The 22,154-nt window shown below is 38.3% G+C and overlaps 2 protein-coding genes across 3 annotated transcripts in view; both read left to right on the forward strand.

The window, feature by feature from the left end:
• The first annotated feature begins 484 nt into the window (after nucleotides 1–484).
• ercc4 (excision repair cross-complementation group 4) lies at nucleotides 485–10,203 on the forward strand. Its single transcript, XM_051673692.1, has 11 exons — nucleotides 485–878; nucleotides 2,057–2,237; nucleotides 2,358–2,553; nucleotides 2,660–2,867; nucleotides 4,219–4,399; nucleotides 4,490–4,612; nucleotides 4,778–4,885; nucleotides 5,188–5,767; nucleotides 5,855–5,947; nucleotides 7,430–7,536; nucleotides 8,995–10,203. The coding sequence occupies exons 1-11, from the start codon at nucleotides 702–704 to the stop codon at nucleotides 9,723–9,725; spliced, it is 2,685 nt and encodes an 894-aa protein (XP_051529652.1). The 5' UTR covers nucleotides 485–701; the 3' UTR covers nucleotides 9,726–10,203.
• Nucleotides 10,204–12,126: 1,923 nt separating this feature from the next.
• Nucleotides 12,127–22,154, forward strand: part of LOC127426720 (myocardin-related transcription factor B-like) — a 49,672-nt gene continuing 39,644 nt past the window's right edge. Inside the window, exons 1-2 of one of the 2 annotated variants that reach the window (XM_051673690.1) lie at nucleotides 12,127–12,293; nucleotides 15,003–15,059. The gene's annotated coding sequence lies outside the window, so the exon portion shown is untranslated. The remainder of the gene's footprint in view (nucleotides 12,294–15,002; nucleotides 15,060–22,154) is intronic. The other variant, XM_051673689.1, reaches the window with a different exon arrangement.

The following is a 22,154-nucleotide window of genomic DNA, read 5'->3' on the forward strand; positions in this document are numbered from 1 at the left end:
TATATATATATATATATATATATATATATATATATATATATATATATATACTCATATTATATAGGTCTACTAAATATACAAAACAATTTTGAGGAGAGAAAAAATTATTTTTTTGAAGAGAGAAAAACAAAATTTTAGGAAGAGAGAAAAAAAATTTTTTTGAAGAGAGAAAAAAAAATTTTTTTTTTTGAAGAGACAAAAAAAATGCAAGACTTAGGCTCAGGAAGGAACTGAGACACTATTTTGTTTTTGTTTTTTTCACTCTTATTTTTTTATTGTTCCACCGTGCGGTTCAGAGCCTCCGTACAACACACGTCATGTGCCTCCAGTGTATTAGGTGGCGCTAGTATCCTAAAATTCACATCTCAGTCACTCGCGAAGTCACGTGATACAGTACTTCTGTTTTGAAACCGTAACAAAGAAGATTAAAAATCCTGGAATATGAAATAATTTTCATATATATATATATATATATATATATATATATATATATATATATATATATATATATCCATATTTTTTTCATATGATTTGTTTGTGTACACTATTAAGCAAAATCTGAACTGTTGTACGGTTATTCCTCGGTACGATTAAAGGTGGAAGATGAACTGTCGGCATCTGAGTGCATATTCATGAATCAAATGAGTCAATATTTCAGCAATTGAATCACTGATCATCATTTGAACCAATCGGCTGTAAAGATGGCAAGTCCGCTGCTCGAGTACGAGACGGAGATGTTTCTGAATTTGTTCAGCACGGACGGGTTGCTGATCACAGCAGAAGGACTCGGTATTGACCGGATCCTGTTACACTTCATGAGAATGTATTCAGAGGAGGGCAGTCTGGTGCTGTTGTTGAACACAACAACTCCAGAACAGGTGGGACAGACATATATTTATATATTTATTTGCAACTAGCATAGAATAAGAGTGGAGTGGGATTGTTGTCAAGCTGTTGACATAACATTTCAAGCATGTCAAGCAGTGACAGCACTGCAGTGCGACACAATATTAGAGAAGTTATAACTTTATTAAATTCTTGTATATTTATTATAAATGTATTAAGTAGGAGTATAAATTACGACATATTTAGTAAAAGTACATGAATACTCTTAAATATTCTTAGGTCACAGTGCAGGACTATTTAAAGGAATAGTTCACCCTAAATGAAAATTCTCTCATCATGTATTCACCCTCATGCCATCCCAAATGTGTATGACTTTCTCTTTTATGCAGAAAGCAAACTAAGATTTTTAAAATAATATTTCAGCTCTGTAGGTCCATACAATGCAAGTGAATGGTGACCAGAACTTTGAAGATCCAAAAAGCACATAAAGGCAGCATAAAAGTAATCCAAAGACTCCAGTGGTTGAATCCATATCCTCAGAAGTGATATAATAGGTGTGGGTGAGAAACAGATCAATATTTAATTCATTTTTACAATAAATCTTCACCTTTACGAGCCCCGACCAGTAGGTGGCAATATGCACAAAGATTGCAAATCACCAAAAAACATAAGAAGGCTGTAAAAGTGGAGATTTAGAGTAAAAAAGGACTTAAATATTGATCTGTTTCTCACCCACGCCTATTATATTGCTTCAGAAGACATGGGTTTAACCACTGGAGTCTTATAATCCACTTTTATGCTGCCCTTATGTACTTTTTGGAGCTTCAGCATTTTGGCCACCATTCACTTGCATTGAGTGGATCCGCAGAGCTGAGATATTCTTCAAAAAAAATTTCATTTGTGTTCAGCTAAAGAAAGAAAGTCACACATCTGTCTGGGATGGCATGAGGGTAAGTAAATGATGAGAGTATTTTTTTGGGTGAACTGTTCCTTTAAGTGAACTGCAAAACAGATTAAATTTGATTTTAAAAAGTTGATTTCCCTTATAAATGTATGAATTCGTACCTAACATCTTGAAAAATTTTCATGTCCATGAACCATAGTAGTGCTGATCTGGACTGCATTTTTCTTCATTATAGTAGTTTAAGAACTGTGTAAAGAGTAATGATGAAAGTTAATTTGTTCAGGACTGTGCATTGACCTGTTACAGGAGTATTTTACAGAGCAGCTGCGTGCTGAAGGGGTGAGCCATCTTCCCCAGACTGTGACCAGCGATGTACAAAGCGGTGACAGGTATAATGTGTACACTAAAGGAGGAGTTCTCTTTGTGACAAGCCGCATCCTGGTGGTGGACTTCCTTACAGACAGAATTCCTGCGCACCTTATAACAGGTCAGAGGGAGCTTGTGGGGTGAATGAAAAATGAATGTCCATCACAATTAAGTGCTTAGAAGTGTGTTTCTAATAATAAGTTCCCATTACATTGATTATAACTGCTATTTACTTGCACAGGAATCCTTGTGTATCGTGCCCACAAAATCATTGAGTCTTGTCAGGAGGCTTTCATTTTGAGGCTTTATCGGCAAAAAAATAAGACTGGGTTCATCAAGGCCTTTACAGACAAAGCCACATCCTTCTCCTCTGGCTTCTGTCAAGTTGAGCGTGTCATGAGAAACCTGTTTGTGAAGAAGCTCTTTCTCTGGCCAAGGTATAAACAAGTAAATTGATAAGTTTTTATTTTTGCATATTTTATATTTCTTTGGGTATGTATGCCCTTTTTGGTCGATTTTTTACATCTTGTTGTTGTCTGCTAGATTCCAGGCATCAGTAAACACAACTCTGGACAGGCATAGACCTGATGTGGTGGAGCTGCATGTGTCTCTGACTCCAGCGATGACAGCCATTCAGAGCTCTATTCTGGACATCATGAATGCCTGTTTGAAGGAGCTGAAGCGCTACAATCCCACACTGGAAGCAGAAGACCTCTCTCTGGAGAATGCCCTGGGCACTTCCTTTGATAAAGTTAGAAATCCTCATTTTCATTGTTCTGGGAAAAACATTTCAATCTACTGCATTAAAATGTAAAGCCACAGAGTATTAATAATAATAATAATAACTAGATGGGTAAAGTTTTTCTTGGTTTGACAAAGCCTTGTCTGAAAGTTTAAACTAGTTTTAAAAGTTTGATATTTGCTGGTATACAGACATCACAGTAAGACGAACAGCCAGTTAGCAAGCAAGCTAGATAGTCACACAGACTGTCAATTAGATAGTCAGATAAACCATCAGATAGACAGATAGCTAGATAAAGAGAGAGAGCAACTTAAAGCAGATTAAAGGCCTTTTGTGGGTTTGTTTATGTTTGAATTTTTTAACAGTTGAAATTTGAATTAACAAGCATTCCGTTAGGCTGTTTGAACATTCCGCCAATGTAAGTCTATGGGATTTAGATTTTTTGATTGTTCGCTGTGTGAAAACCATAAGTCGATCAGTCTGAAGGTCTGTATCAAGTTTGGTGGATGTAGCCTGAAAGCTTTAGGAGGAGTTAGTGTTAGAAATGTAGGTCTCAAGTTTGTATAATAACAGTATGTTGGCTTTGTCAAGCCAGCATAAAGGCGCGGTCACATTTACCTTCACACGGCTAAGTTCCGCCAGTGAAATACAGTCATTTCAGTCAATTGGAATATGCGCAATCGTGAATTTTGCACAATGGACTTCCAGTGGCCAAAAATTTCCAGAGCCCTTCTATCAAGGGGAGCCTACAAGGTTAATGCGGCGTTCCCATAGGTATTCTATGGGCGGTACACTGGCGAGGAGACAAGAGGCTATTTTTTTAATGGATGTCTATGGAGGAGATGCTTCAGTGTGCTGAATAAACTACTTTTGTGAGGAAACAACGCATCACTTAATGAGTTTACTACGATACAAGTTTAATACCAATACCAATAGTTGACTAATAGGAAGTTGCGTGGTTTGGCAGTGACCTCTGTGTGGGTGGTGCTTTGTACACAGCTACACTGAATGTTCACAATGGACAAGGATATTATTTTAGTGGTGACTTTCTTTTTAACTTCACTCTAATAGAGTATAAAGTGCAGCATTAAAAAGAGGCTGCTTGACAATTCATTGTTTGCTGGTTTAACATGCGCTCAACATCTGCCAACGCCTTTTTCGCCCATGGAATTTTGCAGTGCAAAAGAATTAACAATAATAATAAATTGTACATTGTTTTATATAAATATACAATTGAATATAGTTTGAATGAATGTTATTAATAATAAAAAAATGCATTGGTAATAGCAAGTTTGTGTCTTTTGGTGTCAGTGTTTGTAAGTAGTTGATGATGTATTTTCTGATTATTTGATGTATATAGACAATCCGACATTACCTTGACCCATTGTGGCATCAGCTTGGATCCAGGACCAAATCTCTAGTTCATGACCTGAAGATTTTAAGAACCCTTCTTCTCTACCTCACTCAGTATGACTGTGTCACCTTCCTCAATCTGCTGGAGTCTTTGAGAACCAGCCAGAAAAGCTTTGGTAGTAATTCAGGTACCGTCAACTGACCTATTGCTCTTTTTAAACTCTTCAGAGAAGGAGACAATTAGAGTCACCCAACTCTCTTTTTCTGTTCTCAATCAGGCTGGTTGTTCCTGGACTCAAGCACATCGATGTTTGTGAATGCTCGCAGCCGTGTGTATTGCATTCAAGAGTCAAAGAAGAAATTGAAAAATGGAGAGGTTGACCAAAAGCAAAGTGCTATAGGTATGATACGTTTGATTTCATGTGTTTCTTCCAAACGGTACATGAAAAGTCATTTTAAACTTAACGACTGCAATTGTCTAAATCCTTAAACAAATAATTTCCACTTTTAAACCTGTATATGCATTATCCATTATAAAAAATGTTTTCCATTTGTGTCTATAATAGCCACTCTAAAACGAGAACTTGTGCTTGAGAAAAATCCAAAGTGGGAAGCTCTAACTGAGGTGCTACAGGAGATTGAGAAAGAGAATAGCAGCTCTGAGCATGAACCAGGTAAAATAATTTAAAGAGAGTTCATCCAAAAATTATTATCATCTAGCCATGAAAATCCTATTATGTTGGCTGGATGAACTATCTCTAGGTAAAGGGGGATAGTTTACTCCAAAATGAAATCTCTGTCCTGTATGTCTTTCTTTGTTCCATGGAGCGCAAAAGCAGATTAAGTAAGTAAAGCGAGGGTAAGTAAATTATGACAGAATTTTCATTTAGGGGTAAACTATACCTTTAACATAATAAGGTTTTCATAGCATGCATTAATGAACGTTCATTAATTGAATTTGTATACTGTACACCAGGCCGTGTGTTGATATGCGCCAGTGATGACAGAACCTGTGCTCAGCTGAAGGAATATATCCATAAAGGCGCAGACCACCTACTAAATCGTCTTTACTCACGCACAATTGGAAAAGATGACACCCAGACTGATCTACTGAAGACTGCGAAAGGCTGGCCCAGGAAGAGCTCTGGTAAAATGAACAAAGGGAAGAATGGGCAGCCAAAAAGAGCCAAAGCCAACTCAAAGAAACCCACAAAGATCGAGAAACAATTGAGAGTCTCTCAGATGGAAAGACAGAAGGAAGGAGCTGAGAATGACCTGATTGTGAACAGTGAAGATGAAGAAGGCCTGGCTGAAGTGGTGGAGGAGGAAGAGGAGGAAGAAGAGATTCTTCTCGGTCTGTCTTCAGATGATTACTATGGTATTCTGAAGGAGCCACTGACTGTTATTCACCCACTGAATGGATGCAGTGACCCCTACAGTTTGACACGGGTGTTGCACGAGGTTGACCCCATGTTTGTTGTCTTGTATGATGCTGAACTCAGTTTTGTCCGGCAACTGGAAATTTATAAAGCCAGCAGGCCAGGAAAACCTCTCCGGTGTGTATTTTAGCATGGAGAAAAAATAGTTTATAAGATTACTAATATTCACCACTTATTTCTAGTATATCTGTCTTTCTCTGTTAGTGTGTATTTTCTTATATATGGAGGCTCAACAGAAGAGCAGAGGTATCTTACAGTCTTGAGCAAAGAAAAAAAAGCATTTGAGCACCTCATAAGGTTAGTAGTATTTCCACACTTTTAAAGGGATAGTTCACACAAAAATTAAAATTCTCTCATTTATTGGACGAAGCGATCCAGCTGGCGGAAGACCATCTGGCAGCATATCCCAACATATCCCATGCCCTTCCCCCCCTCTAAAGTCTCCTCCCCTGTTGATAAATGATCGTTGTATAGAGTGACACAGGACACTCGGACAAATGAAAATTCAACCCAGTTGTTGATACCAAAGAGCCGTCTGGAAATTTTATTCTAGGCAGCTCATCATAATCCGATGGCAAGTCACTTGGGAAGGGGAAAACACTAAACCATCTCATGGCCCATTTCTATTGGCCAGGCATTCACGGGGATGTTCGCCGGTGGTGTGCGGCATGATGTGAATGTCAGCTGGTGAATCGCTGGCTGCTCCAAAAGTGCCATTGCACCCCCTTCTGCTGATTGAGGTTCCTTTCAAACGAATTCGCATGGACCTCGTCGGGCCATTAGAACGGACAGCACGCTGGCATCACTTTGCATTAGTCCTGGTGTATTACACAACGCGATATCCGGAAGCAGTGCCACTGCGCAACATCTCAGCACATAGTGTTGTGGAGGCACTCTTCAAAATTATCTCCAGAGTGGGGATTCCAAAAGAAATCCTCACTGATCAGGACATGGCTTTTATGTCACGTACACTACGCGAGCTGTTTGAATTATTGGATATTAAATTGATTCGGACAAGTGTGTACCATTCCCTAACGGTCGGCTTGGTCGAACAATTTAATAAGACCTTAAAGAATATGATTTGTAAGTTCGTGCACGAAGATGTTTTGTGTTATTAATAAATTTACATTTCAGTTGGATTCGCCGTCTCCCGCTTCCTCATTCCTCTAACCTGTTACAGTTGTAAACAGAGCTGCTCTTCCAGGTGTGTCGCACATGTGTCAGTTCTCACAATTACGTCACACGTGCATTCCGCTGCTGACCAGAAGCGATGGTTTATAGTTAAAAAGTACTTAAATATTTATCTTTTTCTCACCAAAAGCCATCATATCACTTTAGAAAACATGAATTTAAGCACTGGAGTCGTATGGATGACGTTTATGCTGACTGTCTGTGATTTCTGGAGCTTCAAATGTCTGATCACCATCCACTTGCATTTTAAGGACCTACTGAGCTGAGATATTCAAATGTGTTCTGCTGAAGAAAGGAAGGCACACACACACCTGGGATATCATGATCATATATTCGATCCCCACAGCCACCACCATTGTGTCCTTGAGCAAGACACTTAACTTCAGGTTGCTCCGTGGGGATTGTCCCTGTAATTAATGCACTGTAAGTCGCTTTGGATAAAAGCGTCTGCCAAATCCATAAATGTAAATGATGAGAGAATTTTAATTTTTGGGTGAACTTACCCTTTAAGAGGAAATGGGGGTTCAGTGGCTTTAATCTTTTGGTGATGCTGTTCTGTTTGAAAGCCATTTTTCCTGTTTACTATAGGGAAAAGGCTAGTATGGTTGTGCCAGAAGAGAGAGAAGGTAGAGAGGACACCAACCTAGATCTTGCCCGCAGTCAGGAGCCTGCCAGTGCCGACACCCGCAAAGCAGGTAACCCTCCCCTATTCCACCTGACATATTTCATGGTTCCCACAATCAAGGAAATTCTTGAAATAACAGGGAATTTTAAAACTGGTTTTCAGGCCTGGAAAAGTTATGGAAATTAATAAAATCATGGGAAATGACTAGCAATTCTCTATTAAATATATATTTTTAAATTTTTATCCAATAATTATAAACAACTTGAAATGTCATGTTAAGGTAATGAAAAACATGGAAATTTATTGGTCAAAAGGAGTAAGAACCCATATATTTGTACTAGTGATCAACCGATATGAGTTTTTTTAATGGCCGATGCCGATATCCAGAGAGCAGAGTGGCTGATTGGCCAATACAATGTCGATATATCACACAATTTAATATAGTAAATAAAAAAAACATAAAATTGCTAAAAAATGAATAAACTCTTATTAAGCACTATATTTACTCAATTTCACACAAAACTTTAACTTTGTAAAAAAGAGTCGAAAAAAATAATATTGTATTTTAAATAGTGGATAGCAGTTTCTTCTGATTTCTGTTTAGTCATCAAAGTTTAATAATTAATTTGAAGAAAGTTTTAATATATTAGGAGGAAGGAAATAACAGTACACACAGTAGTCCAGCAACCATGCAACAGAATCAAACCAATTGTACATACAGTGCATAGTGTATAAGACATTTACTTATAGCACACGTGAAGTGCTTTTACTTTGAAGTTGCACTCACGCCCTCATGCGGATCCAGCGCGAGCAGCAATCTCCTGACAGTTTAAACAGCCTGGATCGCCTGCTTGGATTGTCACAGACTGACCGTCCTGATTTGTGAATCAGAGGAACTTTTGATCCTGATCCTGAAGTTTTGATTCTGGCTGATAGAATACATGCTTCAGAGGAAGATATATTAGATGAGCGCTTGATGGGAAGAAAACATTGGATTTTCGTGAGGTTCGTGAAAGACATCTTTTTATACGAGATATCTGCATAAATTCAGACGCTATATAATAGAAGTTTTATTGATATTTGGCTTTTATCATCAGAAAAGTTACAGGGAATTGTTGAGGAGAGAGAGGGAGAATGGCAAGCACTTTAACATTATGAGCTCAAACTCGTCTGCCGTGGCTATGCGGACCGTTTAAATGAGACTGTGTTGCACACTGTTATTGTAGTAAAACGATGGCACGTAACAACAAAACTAACCGTGACTGGTCATTTACATACAGTATCTCAGTTGCTTCACATGCAAGCAGGCGATTCTCAGTGCCCTCAAGAAACAAATCGGCCAAACGGGAAAATTTATTAGCCAATGCGATAATTAAAAAATTCTGAATATCGGCCTCGGCGATATATCGGTTGACCACTAATTTGTACTGTTTTGTTTTGGTGAGTTCTCCATGTCTAATGCACTGAAAAATTTTAGTGCATTTTTTGAAGTCTTTTGCATAAAAGTGTAATGCTGTTCTTCAATTAGGTGGTCGCGAAGATGTTAAAGAGTCTCATCGGATCATAGTTGACATGAGGGAGTTCCGCAGTGAGCTCCCTTCCCTCCTGCATCGACGGGGTCTGGACATTGAACCTGTGACTCTTGAGGTCGGCGACTACATACTGACATCTGAGATCTGCGTAGAGCGCAAAAGTGTCAGCGACCTCATTGGTTCCCTGCAGAGTGGCCGTCTGTACACACAGTGCCTCGCTATGACTCGATTCTATCGCCGCCCTGTGCTGCTCATTGAGTTTGACCCAGCAAAGCCTTTCTCCCTGGTGGCCCGCAGTGACTTCCATCAGGAGATCTCCGCCAGTGACGTCACATCCAAACTGACCCTCCTTACCCTCCATTTTCCCCGGCTGAGGCTGCTCTGGTGCCCATCTCCCCATGTAACCGCAGAGCTGTTTCAGGAGCTCAAACACGGCCGTCCAGAGCCAGATGCTTCTGCGGCTCAGGCCGTTACGGTGGAGTCAGAGACTGTGACGGAGTCGGCAGACCTGTACAACCCCGGGCCTTACGACTTTTTGCTTCGTATGCCTGGAGTCAATGTGAAGAACTTCAAGAGCCTCATAAAACATGCTTCCTGTCTGGCCGATCTTGTGACATTTAGCCAAGAAAAGCTAAGTGAGATATTGGGTAGCTCCAGTAATGCTAGGCAACTGTATGAATTCCTTCACAATACCATGGATGTAGCGCCTATTCAGAAGAACAAGTAGGTATTGAAAAAATAAGTATTTGTGTGATAATCTCAGGTTTGTGTCAGTTTTGGTCATTGTGCCTTGTCAAAGGAGGCTTCGAATTGTATTTATTATGAAACTTTTGTATAATATGGAATTAATGAAATGTTATTGTATTCCTGAATATTTAAATGCTTCGTAAAAGAAAATGTGATCAAACTTTCCAATTGCTTTAATTTTGTAATGCCTTGGTACATTGCATTTAAGGGTTAAGCTATAGTTGTGTATTGTAAACACCTATTGTAGATAACTAGACATTTAAATGTAATTGTTTTTTTTATAAAATTTGATGTCTCATGTTGTCGTTGGCTAGAGGCATACTTCCACATTTTAAATTTTCTGAAAGATATAAAAAAAAATTGTATCAACATTAAATAACTGTGTCTGTATCTGTGATCAATAAAATATAATGTTGCTTAAATTAAATAATAATAAAAGCATTCTGTGGTGCAACCTAATGCAGGTTTTAGAGCTGTGGAACCCTCATTGTCCAAAACAATATAAGGACGTTTCTAAGGAGTCTTTTTCTGTTATATTGAAAGGTTAAGCTTCAAGTGTTGAGGACAATGTATGTTTTAAGCTCGATGGGAAAAAAAAAGTGGGATTGCAGTAAACGAACACAAAACAAACACAAATGCTGAAAAACAAAATAAAAAAAAAAACCAGCTAAACCAGGCAAATTGCTTGGTTGGTCTTAGCTGGTTTAAGTTGGTCTAACTTGTCTCCCAGCCTGACCAGCTAAAAAGTGTCCAAGACCCCTCCAAAACCAGCCAACTGTCCATCTAACTGGGTGACCAGCTGAGACCAGTCAACCATCTGGTTAAAAGGAATAATCACCCCAAAATGAAAATTCTTTCATCATTTACTCACCCTAATGCCATCCCAGATGTGAATGACTTTTTTTTTTCTTCTGCAGAACACAAAGATTTTGAGAAGAATATCTCAGCTCTGTAGTGAAAGGTGACCAAAACTTTGAATAAAGCATAAAAGTAATCCATACGATGCCAGTGGTTAAATCCATTTACTTGTTTTGAATGGACCAACAGAGCTGAGATATTCTTCTAAAAATCTTCGTTTGTGTTCAGCAGAAGAAAGACATACACATCTGGGATGGCATGAGGGTGAGTAAATAATGAGAGAATTTTCATTTTTGGGAAAACTAACCCTTAAAAGGTTTTTTTTTTTTTTTACACGGGGGTACAGTGTGTACCTACACACTGTAAAATTCTTCAAATGTTGAATAAGATGTATGATGTCAATGGTTCGCCTGCATCTTTTTAACGGATTAATATAACTCATTTTTAATAATTTAAGAAGTCATCTTAGAAGTTTGTTAAGGCCCCCTATTGGGCCCTTGGCTGAGAACCCCTGAGCATAGCATGGACTACTTGTTTTTGTAGTCTCTTTTAACAAAAATACATGTCCCTTGATACACCGATCAGCCACAACATTAAAACCACCTGCCTAATATTGTGTAGGTCCCCCTCGTGCCGCCAAAACAGCGCCAACCTGCATCTCAGAATATCATTCTGTACAACCACAATTGTACAGAGCCGTTATCTGAGTTACCTTAGACTTTGTCAGTTCGAACCAGTCTGGACATTCTCCGTTGAACTCTCTCATCAACAAGGCGGTTCCATCTGTTGAACTGCTGCTCACTGGATGTTTTTTGTTTTTGGCACCATTCTGAGTAAATTCTAGAGACTGTTGTGTGTGAAAATCCCAAGAGATCAACAGTTACAGAAATACTCAAACCAGCCCATCTGGCACCAACAGTTATCCATGCGATTATGTAATCAGCCAATCGTGTGGCAGCAGTGCAGTGCATACAATCATGCAGATATGGGTCAGGAGCTTCAGTTAATGTTCACATCAACCATCAAAATGTAGAAAAAATGTGATTTCAGTGATTTGGAGCATGGCATGATTGTTGGTGCCAGATGGGCTGGTTTGAGTATTTCTGTATCTGCTGATCTCCTGGGATTTTCACACACAACAGTATCTAGAATTTACTCAGAACGGTGCCAAAAACAAAAAACATCCAGTGAGCGGCGGCAGTTCTCTGGACGGAAATGCCTAGTTGATGAGAGAGTTCAACAGAAAATGGCCAGACTGGTTCGAACAGACAAAGTCTACGGTAACTCAGATAACCGCTCTGTACAACTGTGGAGAAGATTATCATCTCAGAATAGCAGTTGGTGCTGTTTTGGAGGCACGAGGGGGACCTACACAATATTAGGCAGGTGGTTTTAATGTTGTGGCTGATGTTAAATGTTGCGGTGTATATCAGACAGAACAATAGCGCCCTCTGTTGGCGACTTGCCTCTCACGCCACCGTTTGCGTCACTGGGTTCAGAAGAGCAGACAGCATCGGCCATCTTCCTCCAAAAAAAAAAAAAAAAAAGAAAAAGAAAGAAAAACTTCAGTCCCAATGAAAAACACAATCAGTCCCTCTTGTACATGGGTGACCACATCAAGGACAGTTATGGAGCATTAAACTAAGGGGTTGAGCCAGTGAAAGCAAGCAAGACAGTCATAGGGAATACGGTAAGAACCGACAATATATGACAATAATTTTTTATTTTTTTATTTTGTTGCGCAGCGTTGGAGTTCTCGTGCTAGCTTGTTGGCTAATATGTTAATTGAGCCATTGACAAACATGGAGCATGCCTGCCGTATACACCCGATGTTTACGCTACAAATCAAAACATTAAAATGGTATGCTTTTGAATCGGCGTGTCTGAGCTTTAAATCACGTGTTTATCGAAATATAAGGCACTTTCAGTAGATTTAATTGGTTACTAGCATGTTAACTCATCATTGTCTGTAAACATTGAGCTGTGTTGTGTGTGTGTAGACATCCATACTGCCATCCAATACTGCCGCTTCACATGTTTAATATAACACAGTGATGCTTGGATACATGTTAAGCCCTTCAAAGTCAGCATAGTGTAGCAGGCCAAGAAGGAAGGACTGTGAGATTATCTATTGACCGAAAGGTTAAATACACTGCAAGTTTATGCATTCTGTTTGTGTCTTGTTGACTCTCTCGCTGAAACTGAAACTCAAGAGTAAACAAACTAATAGATCAGACTACAGACTTCAGACAGCTCATGAGTCATACACAGGTGAAACTTTATATAGGAAGCTCTGTGATGATTACACACCTGGCATCTCCCCTTCCTGTCAGCATGAATGATAAATGCACGAATTCAAATTCTACTGTAAGTGTATGCAAGATTTATGCTCTGTAATGAGCTTTTGGGTTTTAATGAATGATTAAAACATTTACTAGTTGGCAACCAGGGAGAAGACAGAAAATCAAATTATCATTTTTAGTTGCCTTTTTAATTACTTTATAAAAATTGTCTTTATATTTTCAACACACACACACACACACAAAGAAAAAGATGCTTTGTCTAGAATCTGATTAGTGTGGTAATCAGTTTAGGATTTGTACACTTCATGTTACCCAAGATATTGACTATAATGCCTTAATTTTAAGAGCTTACACAGTTTTTGATCAATCTAACATTGTGGCATAGAAGAAACTGGATATTCAGTTGTGCTCAAAAGTTTGCATACCCTTTCAGAAATTGTGAAATTTTGGCATTGATTTTGAAAATATGACTGAACATGCAAAAAACTGTCTTTTATTTAAGGATAGTGATCATATGAAGCCATTTATTATCACATAGTTGTTTGGCTCCTTTTTAAATCATAATGGTAACAGAAATCACCCAAATGGCCCTGATCAAATGTTTACATACCCTTGAATGTTTGGCCTTGTTACAGACACACAAGGTGACACACACAGGTTTAAATGGCAATTAAAGGTTCATTTCCCACACCTGTGGCTTTTTAAATTTCAATTAGTGTCTGTGTATAAATATAGTCAATGATTTTGTTAGCTCTCACATGGATGCACTGACCAGGCTAGATACTGAGCCGTGGGGAGCAGAAAAGAACTGTCAAAAGACCTGTGTAACAAGGTAATGGAACTTTATAAAGATGGAAAAGGATATAAAAAGATATCCAAAGCCTTGAAAATGCCAGTCAGTACTGTTCAATCACTTATTAAGAAGTGGAAAATTCAGGGATCTCTTGATACCAAACCAAGGTCAGGTAGACCAAGAAAGATTTCGGCCACAACTGCCAGAAGAATTGTTGGGGATACAAAACCCACAGGTAACCTCAGGAGAAATACAGGCTGCTCTGGAAAAAGACGGTGTGGTTGTTTCAAGGAGCACAATATGACAATACTTGAACAAAAATGAGCTGCATGGTCGAGTTGCCAGAAAGAAGCATTTACTGCGCCAATGCCACAAAAAAGCCCGGTTACAATATGCCCGACAACACCTTGACATGCCTCACAGCTTCTGGCACACTGTAATTTGGAGTGACGAGACCAAAATAGATCTTTGTTTGGAGAGGGGTCAACAAGGCCTATAGTGAAAAGAATATCATCCCCACTGTGAAGCATGGTGGTGGCTCACTGATGTTTTGGGGGTGTGTGAGCTCTAAAGGGACGGGGAATCTTGTGAAAATTGATGGCAAGATGAATGCAGCATGTTATCAGAAAATACTGGCAGACAATTCACATTCTTCTGCACGAAAGCTGTTCATGGGACGCTCTTGGACTTTCCAGCATGACAATGACCCTAAGCACAAGGCCAAGTTGACCTTCCAGTGGTTACAGCAGAAAAAGGTGAAGGTTCTGGAGTGGACATCACATTCTCCTTACCTTAATATCATCGAACCGCTCTGGGGAGATCTCAAACGTGCGGTTCATGCAAGACAACCAAAGACTTTGCATGACCTGGAGGCATTTTGCCAAGATGAATGGGCAGCTATACCACCTGCAAGAATTTGGGGCCTCATAGACAACTATTACAAAAGACTGCACGCTGTCATTGATGCTAAAGGGGGCAATACATAGTATTAAGAACTAAGGGTATGCGGACTTTTGAACAGGGGTCATTTCATTTTTTTCTTTGTTGCCATGTTTTGTTTTATGATTGTGCCATTCTGTTATAACCTACAGTTGAATATGAATCCCATAAGAAATAAAAGAAATGTTTTGCCTGCTCACTCATGTTTTCTTTAAAAATGGTACATATATTACCAATTCTCCAAGGGTATGCAAACTTTTGAGCACAACTGTAACTGTATGTATTCTGTCTTAATTGTTCAAAAGAAAAAAACACATTATCAATATATAAGTCCCCAATTTTCACAATCCCTTTCTCTTTCCAGGATGCAAAAACCTTATCTGACTGCCAGGGTGGGAATGCATGATTATGGGAGATCAGGGTGAGCGAGCTCACCCGAGGAACCTTGAAGACTTTCCTAATCTGCTGCCTAATCCGATATGAATTTTCAACCACAGGGATATGCTTTATAATAACGCTACCGGGCTTTTGATTCTGAGCCGCTGTTAGTGAGAATTGAGGCGGTAGGGCTATGATACAATATCTTTACCCAAGATGAAAAAAAAATTCCCAGACCAAATTCTTCTATAACTGATATTAAATAATTCCACTCTGCCACATAGAATGCTTTATAAGCATCCAGGGCCAAAATGCTGTTCTAATTTGAGAAGATTGTTTATTGTAAACAATATTTAAAAGTCGACGCTTATTAAAGAACGAAAATCTGCCTGGGACGAAGCCTGTTTGGTCTTCATGTATGATAGTGTATAAATTTATTCAACCTATTTGCCAGCATTTTGGTGAATATTTTCAGGTAACTGCCAAGGAGGGCATTTGGCCTATAGGAGGATGGGTAAGTGCTATCTCTGTCTTTTTTAAATATAAGTGCAATGTTTGCAGAGTAGAGTGACTCCGGCAGCTTCCCTTTTACAAATGAATCATTAAACATCCTCAGCAGAAAAGGAGCAATTTGAGCAGAGAAAGCTTTATAAAACTCAATACCAAAACCATCCAGGCCCGCCGCTTTCCCATTAGGGAAAACCCGGATAGCTGTGAGATTCTCATCGAGGGTGATATCTGCATTCAGACTTTCTCGTGCACTATCATTCAGCTGTGGGTGTTGCAACAAGTGAAGAAATGTCTTAAAACAGTTGAAGTCAGAAGTTTACATGCACTTAGGTTAAAGTCATTAAAACTCATTTTTTAACCACTCCACAGATTTCATATCAGCAAACTATAGTTTTGGCAAGTCATTTAGGACATCTACTTTGTGCATGACACAAGTAATTTTTCCAACAATTGTTTACAGACGGATTGTTTCACTTTTAATTGACTATATCACAATTCCAGTGGGTCAGAAGTTTACATTGTTACAATACTAATTTAAATGTTCCTTTAAGCAGTTTGGAAAATTCCAGGAAATTATGTCAAGCCTTTAGGCAATTAGCCAATTAGCTTCTGATAGGCTAATTGGAGTCAATTGGAGGTGTACCTGTAGATGTATTTTAAGGCCCACCTTCAAACTCAGTGCCTCTTTGCTTGACGTCATGGAAAAATCAAAAGAAATCCGCCAGGACCTCCACAAGTCTGGTTCATCCTTGGGAGCAATTTCCAAATGCCTGAAGGTACCACGTTCATCTGTACAAAAAAATAGTACGCAAGTATAAACACCATGGTACCACGCAGCCATCATACAACTCAGGAAGGAGACGCTTTCAGTCTCCTAGAGATGAATGTAGTTTAGTGCAAATCAATCCCAGAACAACAGCAAAGGACCTTGTGAAGATGCCGGAGGAAACAGGTAGACAAGTATCTGTATCCACAGTAAAATGAGTCCTATATCGACATAACCTGAAAGACTGCTCAGCAAGAAAGAATCCAATGCTCCAAAACTGCCATAAAAAAAGCCAGACTACAGTTTGCAAGTGCACATGGGGACAAAGATCTTACTTTTTGGAGAAATGTTCTCTGGTGTAATGAAACAAAAGTTGAACTGTTTGGCCATAATGACCATTGTTATGTTTGGAGGAAAAAGGGTGAGCCTTGCAAGCTGAAGAACACCATCCCAACCGTGAAGCATGGGGGTGGCAGCATCATGTTGTGGGGGTGCTTTGCTGCTGTAGGGACTGGTGCACTTCACAAAACAGATGGCATCATGAGGAAGGAAAATTCTGTGGATATTTTGAAGCAACATCTCAAGACATCAGCCAGGAAGTTAAAGCTCGGTTGCAAATGGGTCTGACAAATGGACAAGCATACCTCCAAAGTTGTGGCAAAATGGCTTAAGGACAACAAAGTCAAGGTATTGGAGTGGCCATCACAAAGCCCTGACCTCAATCCGATAGAAAATTTGTGGGCAGGACTGAAAAAGCGTGTGCGAGCAAGGAGGCCTACAAACCTGACTCAGTTACACCAGTTCTGTCTGAGGGAATGGGCCAAAATTCCAGCAACTTATTATGAGAAGCTTGTGGAAGGCTACCCAAAACATTTGATCCAAGTTAAACAATTTAAAGGCAATGCTACCAAATACTTACAAAGTGTATGTAAACTTCTGACCCACTGGGAATGTCATGAAAGAAATAAAAGCTGAAGTACAGGGAATGTTTTCTACGATTAAATGTCAGGAATTGTGAAAAACTGAGTTTAAATATATTTGGCTAAGGTGTATGTAATCTTCTGACTTCAACTGTATCTACTGGGTCCCCACCCCCTTTGGAGGAATACAGCTCTTGATAAAAATCCATGAATCTTTTATTTACCTCAGCTGGATTGGAAGACAGAGTACTGTTGCTAAATTCAATAGCATGAATGGCCCTGCTTGCTTGCGATCCCCAAAGTTGTCGAGCCAGCAAGCGATGTGGTTTGTCCACCTATTCAAATTGTTTTTGTTTCAATTTTAATAGAAAGTATTAATCTGACTGGACAAGATGTCGTTGTACTCCTATTTTAACTTCATGATGCTGGCCAAGATGTCGCTGGACGATGTAGACTAAAATTGTTGCTCAAGGATGTGCAATTGAGTCTCAATCTCCACCAGTCTTTTGCACTTCTGCTTTTTCAAATCTGATTCGAATGCAATAAATTGGCCCCTGATGATGGCCTTAAGGGCCTCCCACAAAGTAGAATCGGAGACATCTTCTCTATCATTCAGAGCAAGGTATTCGGAAAAATGAGCAAGGCATTGCTCCCGAAAGCTTTCTTTATTTAGGAGGGTGGGATTAAAATGCCAAAAATATGGAGACTTTACAATATCAAAATCAACTGAAATGGTTACTGGACAATGATCTGTGATTAAAATGTTATGGTATTTAGAGGTTGCTTTTCTTTCAGTCAGTATACAGTCCATTAAAAAAATAATCAATCCTGGAATAAGAATTGTGGACCTTAGAAGAAAAAAAATAATAATATTTGTATGGTGATAAAGTCTCCAAATATTGAGTAAATTCAGCGAATGAATACGTTTATTAAGGGCTATTGCAGAGACTAATGGGGTATGAGCCGAGGAGAGCACCTATCTAAAAACGGATCCAAGACACAATTGAAATCTACCCCTATAATAAGATGGGTAGTGGATAGATCAGGTGTCTTATTGAAAATGGATCTTAAAAAAATTTGTGTCATCAAAATTTGGGGCATACTGGCTCTAAAAGGTGATGTGTTTTGACAATATATTTCCACTCTTGATTAAAAAAATGATCATTTTTTAACCAATTACTGGTGAGTGAAATGTAAACATTTACCATCCAGTTGCCAAATATATTCACTTTAGTCACATAGCGCGAAATTTGGTTGCAAATGCGAGTGATTTCCCCTCATTGTAGTGGAGGGTTGCGCATTGAGTGAAAGATCGATCTTGGGATTTAAGAATCGATATCGAGATCGTTCATATGGAGATTGCGATTAATTGGAAAAACAATATTTAGTCATAGCTTATAGTTGTGTGATGTCTCAGCAAATTCAGGTTCAGATTATTGCCATTAAGGCCACTTCCGATTAGATTAAATGTTGGCCCTGTGAAGGAGTAGCTGTTGTACTTATTGGTTTATTTGTTGAACAGAGAACTGAAGCCTGAGGGCACACCTTCCTTTAAGAAAACCAAGAATTTTGTAACTTCCTGACTAGAACAATACCAGAGCTCATTGCAACATCTATAAAACTTTTGTAGTTTGTTATAATAGTTATTATAACCCCACTTTGACAGTATGGCTGGACTATTGGTTTGATTAAAATTCAGAAAGCAGTATAAAGTAGACATTGCTGTAAAATAGACATTGCTGTTTTTATCAGAGAATGGTGACTTGTTTTGTTGAGCAATGTTCCTGATGTTTTTCACTAACGTTGGTAATCCTGTAAGAGACAGGCCTCTCTCATTTAATCCCTATAATTAAATGTGTTGAAATGTAGACTAACAATGCAAGGTTGATTTTGAAGGCAGTAGCCTTTTAAAGCATTTTTTTTATTTAAAAAACTAGGCTACAGTACAGGCTTATGTTTCTTAATAATGTGAATTGTAGAGGTGAATATTGCCGTTGTAAAACTGCCTTGCACTTTCAAGTTCCAAGTTGTTGCATCATATGGGGCAGTATTGCCATATGGCAGTGGGTAGGCCACAGATTTCCTGAAATAAAAAATACTGTGATATTAAATAATAGCGACAAATAGCACCTGCCACACAGCGTGGCTATTTGCACTCAAATAGTCTGGTGGAAGCACTGAAATTAAAGACAAGCTGCATTCTCAAGTGTCACTTCAATGTAAAGATGTGGTGGATGTGTTTTTCTCGTACGGACAACCTGGATTTGATTCCCTCTTTTGCCCCAGTTTGTCCCATCCTGTTTCCAGCTTCCACTCTCAACATTTCCTTTAATGCTACTTATAATAATAAATAAAAAGTAATAGAAAGGTTGATTTCCTTGCAGTGATTTGGTGCCTATGAAGGATGGGATTTTAGAGAAATGTTTGAGCTGGGTAAAATAACCTTGTTTTTACTATAATAATTGTGTAGTAGTGATGTTTTTTGGCATAAGCCATAGTTTGAATGCAATTAACCATGGTGTTTCTCCAGTAATATGGTGTTAATGTAGTAACCATGTTTAATTTTGTGGTTACTTTGATTTTACTACAAAACACCATGGTAAAACTATGGTAACTGTAGTAAAACTACAACAAATTTTTGTAAGGGAAGGATAGGGTTAGGTTTAGGGTTAGGGGTTGATGTAGGATATCTGTGGGACTCTAAATTAAAACAATAAACATGCTGTCATGATGCCCCTATGCTGTATGTTAGTATTTAATTAGGGGTGCAAATAACATCTCACACTATTTGCACTTACTGCAAACAAGATGCTTTTGGTTGCTATTTACATTTAGTGCAAATAGCCTCTCTGCCATTAAATTAAATGACTTTATTTTCCACTGCACTATTTGATAAACCATTACAAAATATATTTTTTAATTAAATTAGGAAAATAAGGGAAATAGTTATACACAAACAATATGTATTAGCCTATTACATGCCGTATAAACATCACATTATGACCAGAACAGTCCGGTTCCTGAAGTAAAATAGATGCTCAGTAGTTCGGTTCACTCATAACATGCATTTAGAAAGGCACTGGAGGAGCATTTCACCAGATTTTGAATAAAAAGCTAATTCAATTACTGTAAATTAGCCCAAATTCAAACACTTATAGGAATTCCTGGAGTGTTCTGACTGTCAAAAAGCCAGAGGGTTTAAAGATAGGCCTAAAGGTTCACGACTGAAATAAGTTACTCTTGTATTATAAAATATTATAAAATTCTAAAAGTCAATAATAATAATTTAATAAAAATGAATTGTTATAATTATTTGTTTACAAATCACAATAATATTTAAGTTGACTTGGCTGTGTGGCATTTGACTGGGTAAATAACTGTAAATGAAAAGTGGACTGGTATCTTACAACTAAAGTGAACAAAAAAGAGATTGGAAACCTTTAAAGGTGCACTCAGGAAGTTTTTGTTTATGTCGTCTTAGACTTATATTGACACCTAGTGGCATGGATGAAGCATCATTCAAACGCAATAGTTTTCAGTTTATGATGCCATTGTAGAAATCTATTCACAGTCAGCCATGATTAATCCATGAGCTAAAGTGTCCAAATAACAGGGCGGTTACTGAGATTAAGCGAGTAGTATTCGGCTGGTCATGTGATCCCAACATGGCAGCCCCCATGAGGGGACCCTCTCCATGTAGAGGAAAACGATTTTTATAATGTTACTGATATGACTGGAGTCTTCATCTCATGTTAATTATCATAATGAAATACATGTGTTTCATAATTGCAAGACATTTCTTTAGGAGTAAAACTTTTTGAGGAAAGAATTACTGAGGGCACCTTTAAAGTCCAGATACAAGTTAAAAAAAACTGTGTAAAGAAAACAGGCTTCTTTTCTACTGAAGACTTTCACTAGAACTACAGTTTAATTTTGCTGCTGCATTATCCAGTAGACTAGTTAACAATAAAGTTTTTATTAATAGTCTGTATATTTACATTGAAATAATTTGTAGTTAGAGGATTGTTTCTTTACATATAAAAGAGTACCCCCATTTAGTTGCACACAGTGAAGTATAGATATTCTAAACCCATTATGAAAAAAACAACGCTGGTATCGGGATCATTATCGGCCGATACTGAGATTTCAAGTATCGGAATCAGATAGGAAGAGAAAAAGTATCGGTGCATCCCTAAGTCAGACAGCACCTGGGTATCGAATTGAGTCTGTTCTCAGTACTACCAATACGGCAAAAACACTGGTATCATGGCATCTTTTTTTATTTTTATTCTAGTACCTACTTGGTACCAAATTACTGGTACTTTTACATCCCTAGTTCAAATACATGATTTAATTTTCTAGTGCTAGTACATAAGCGATCACAATCAATCACTAACATAAACAATGTACTTGAGTTTATTTGTGTGGGATACTGTCGTATCCTAGCAACTGTGACTATCAAGGACTAATAGGATGTACATGTACGGTGTATGTAAAATGTTGGCACACTACCCTGCAAAACATAAACCAATTGTGAATTGTTTTGGCTATCAAACAAGAGACCATGCAGCATACAGAGTGTAAGAAATGCAAAAAATAACCATTTAAGAGGACAAGATGATGGCGTATATTTGACAGTCTACCTCTGGAAAATTATGAAAAGAGAAATGACAAAAATGTTTAATTCAATTGCCATGTGTCAGGACAAGGAGTTTTGGAATGCAGAATGATCTGTTGGAATTAATGGTTGTGGTTTGTGCTGATGTGGTCTTGGTGTATTCTAGCATTTTGCAGTACCATGGTGAGCACTGTGTTTGTTTTTATTGGTTTCACATCCAACGCCTAACCACCACGATGATGCAAATTTTAAGTAATGAAAGGCCAGCAAACACAAAGCCTATTCATTTAAAGTCTGTGGAGAGGCTCATTTTGATTGATTGTT

The sequence above is a fragment of the Myxocyprinus asiaticus genome, chromosome 36 (assembly GCF_019703515.2).
Source record: "Myxocyprinus asiaticus isolate MX2 ecotype Aquarium Trade chromosome 36, UBuf_Myxa_2, whole genome shotgun sequence".
NCBI classification, from domain to species: domain Eukaryota; kingdom Metazoa; phylum Chordata; class Actinopteri; order Cypriniformes; family Catostomidae; genus Myxocyprinus; species Myxocyprinus asiaticus.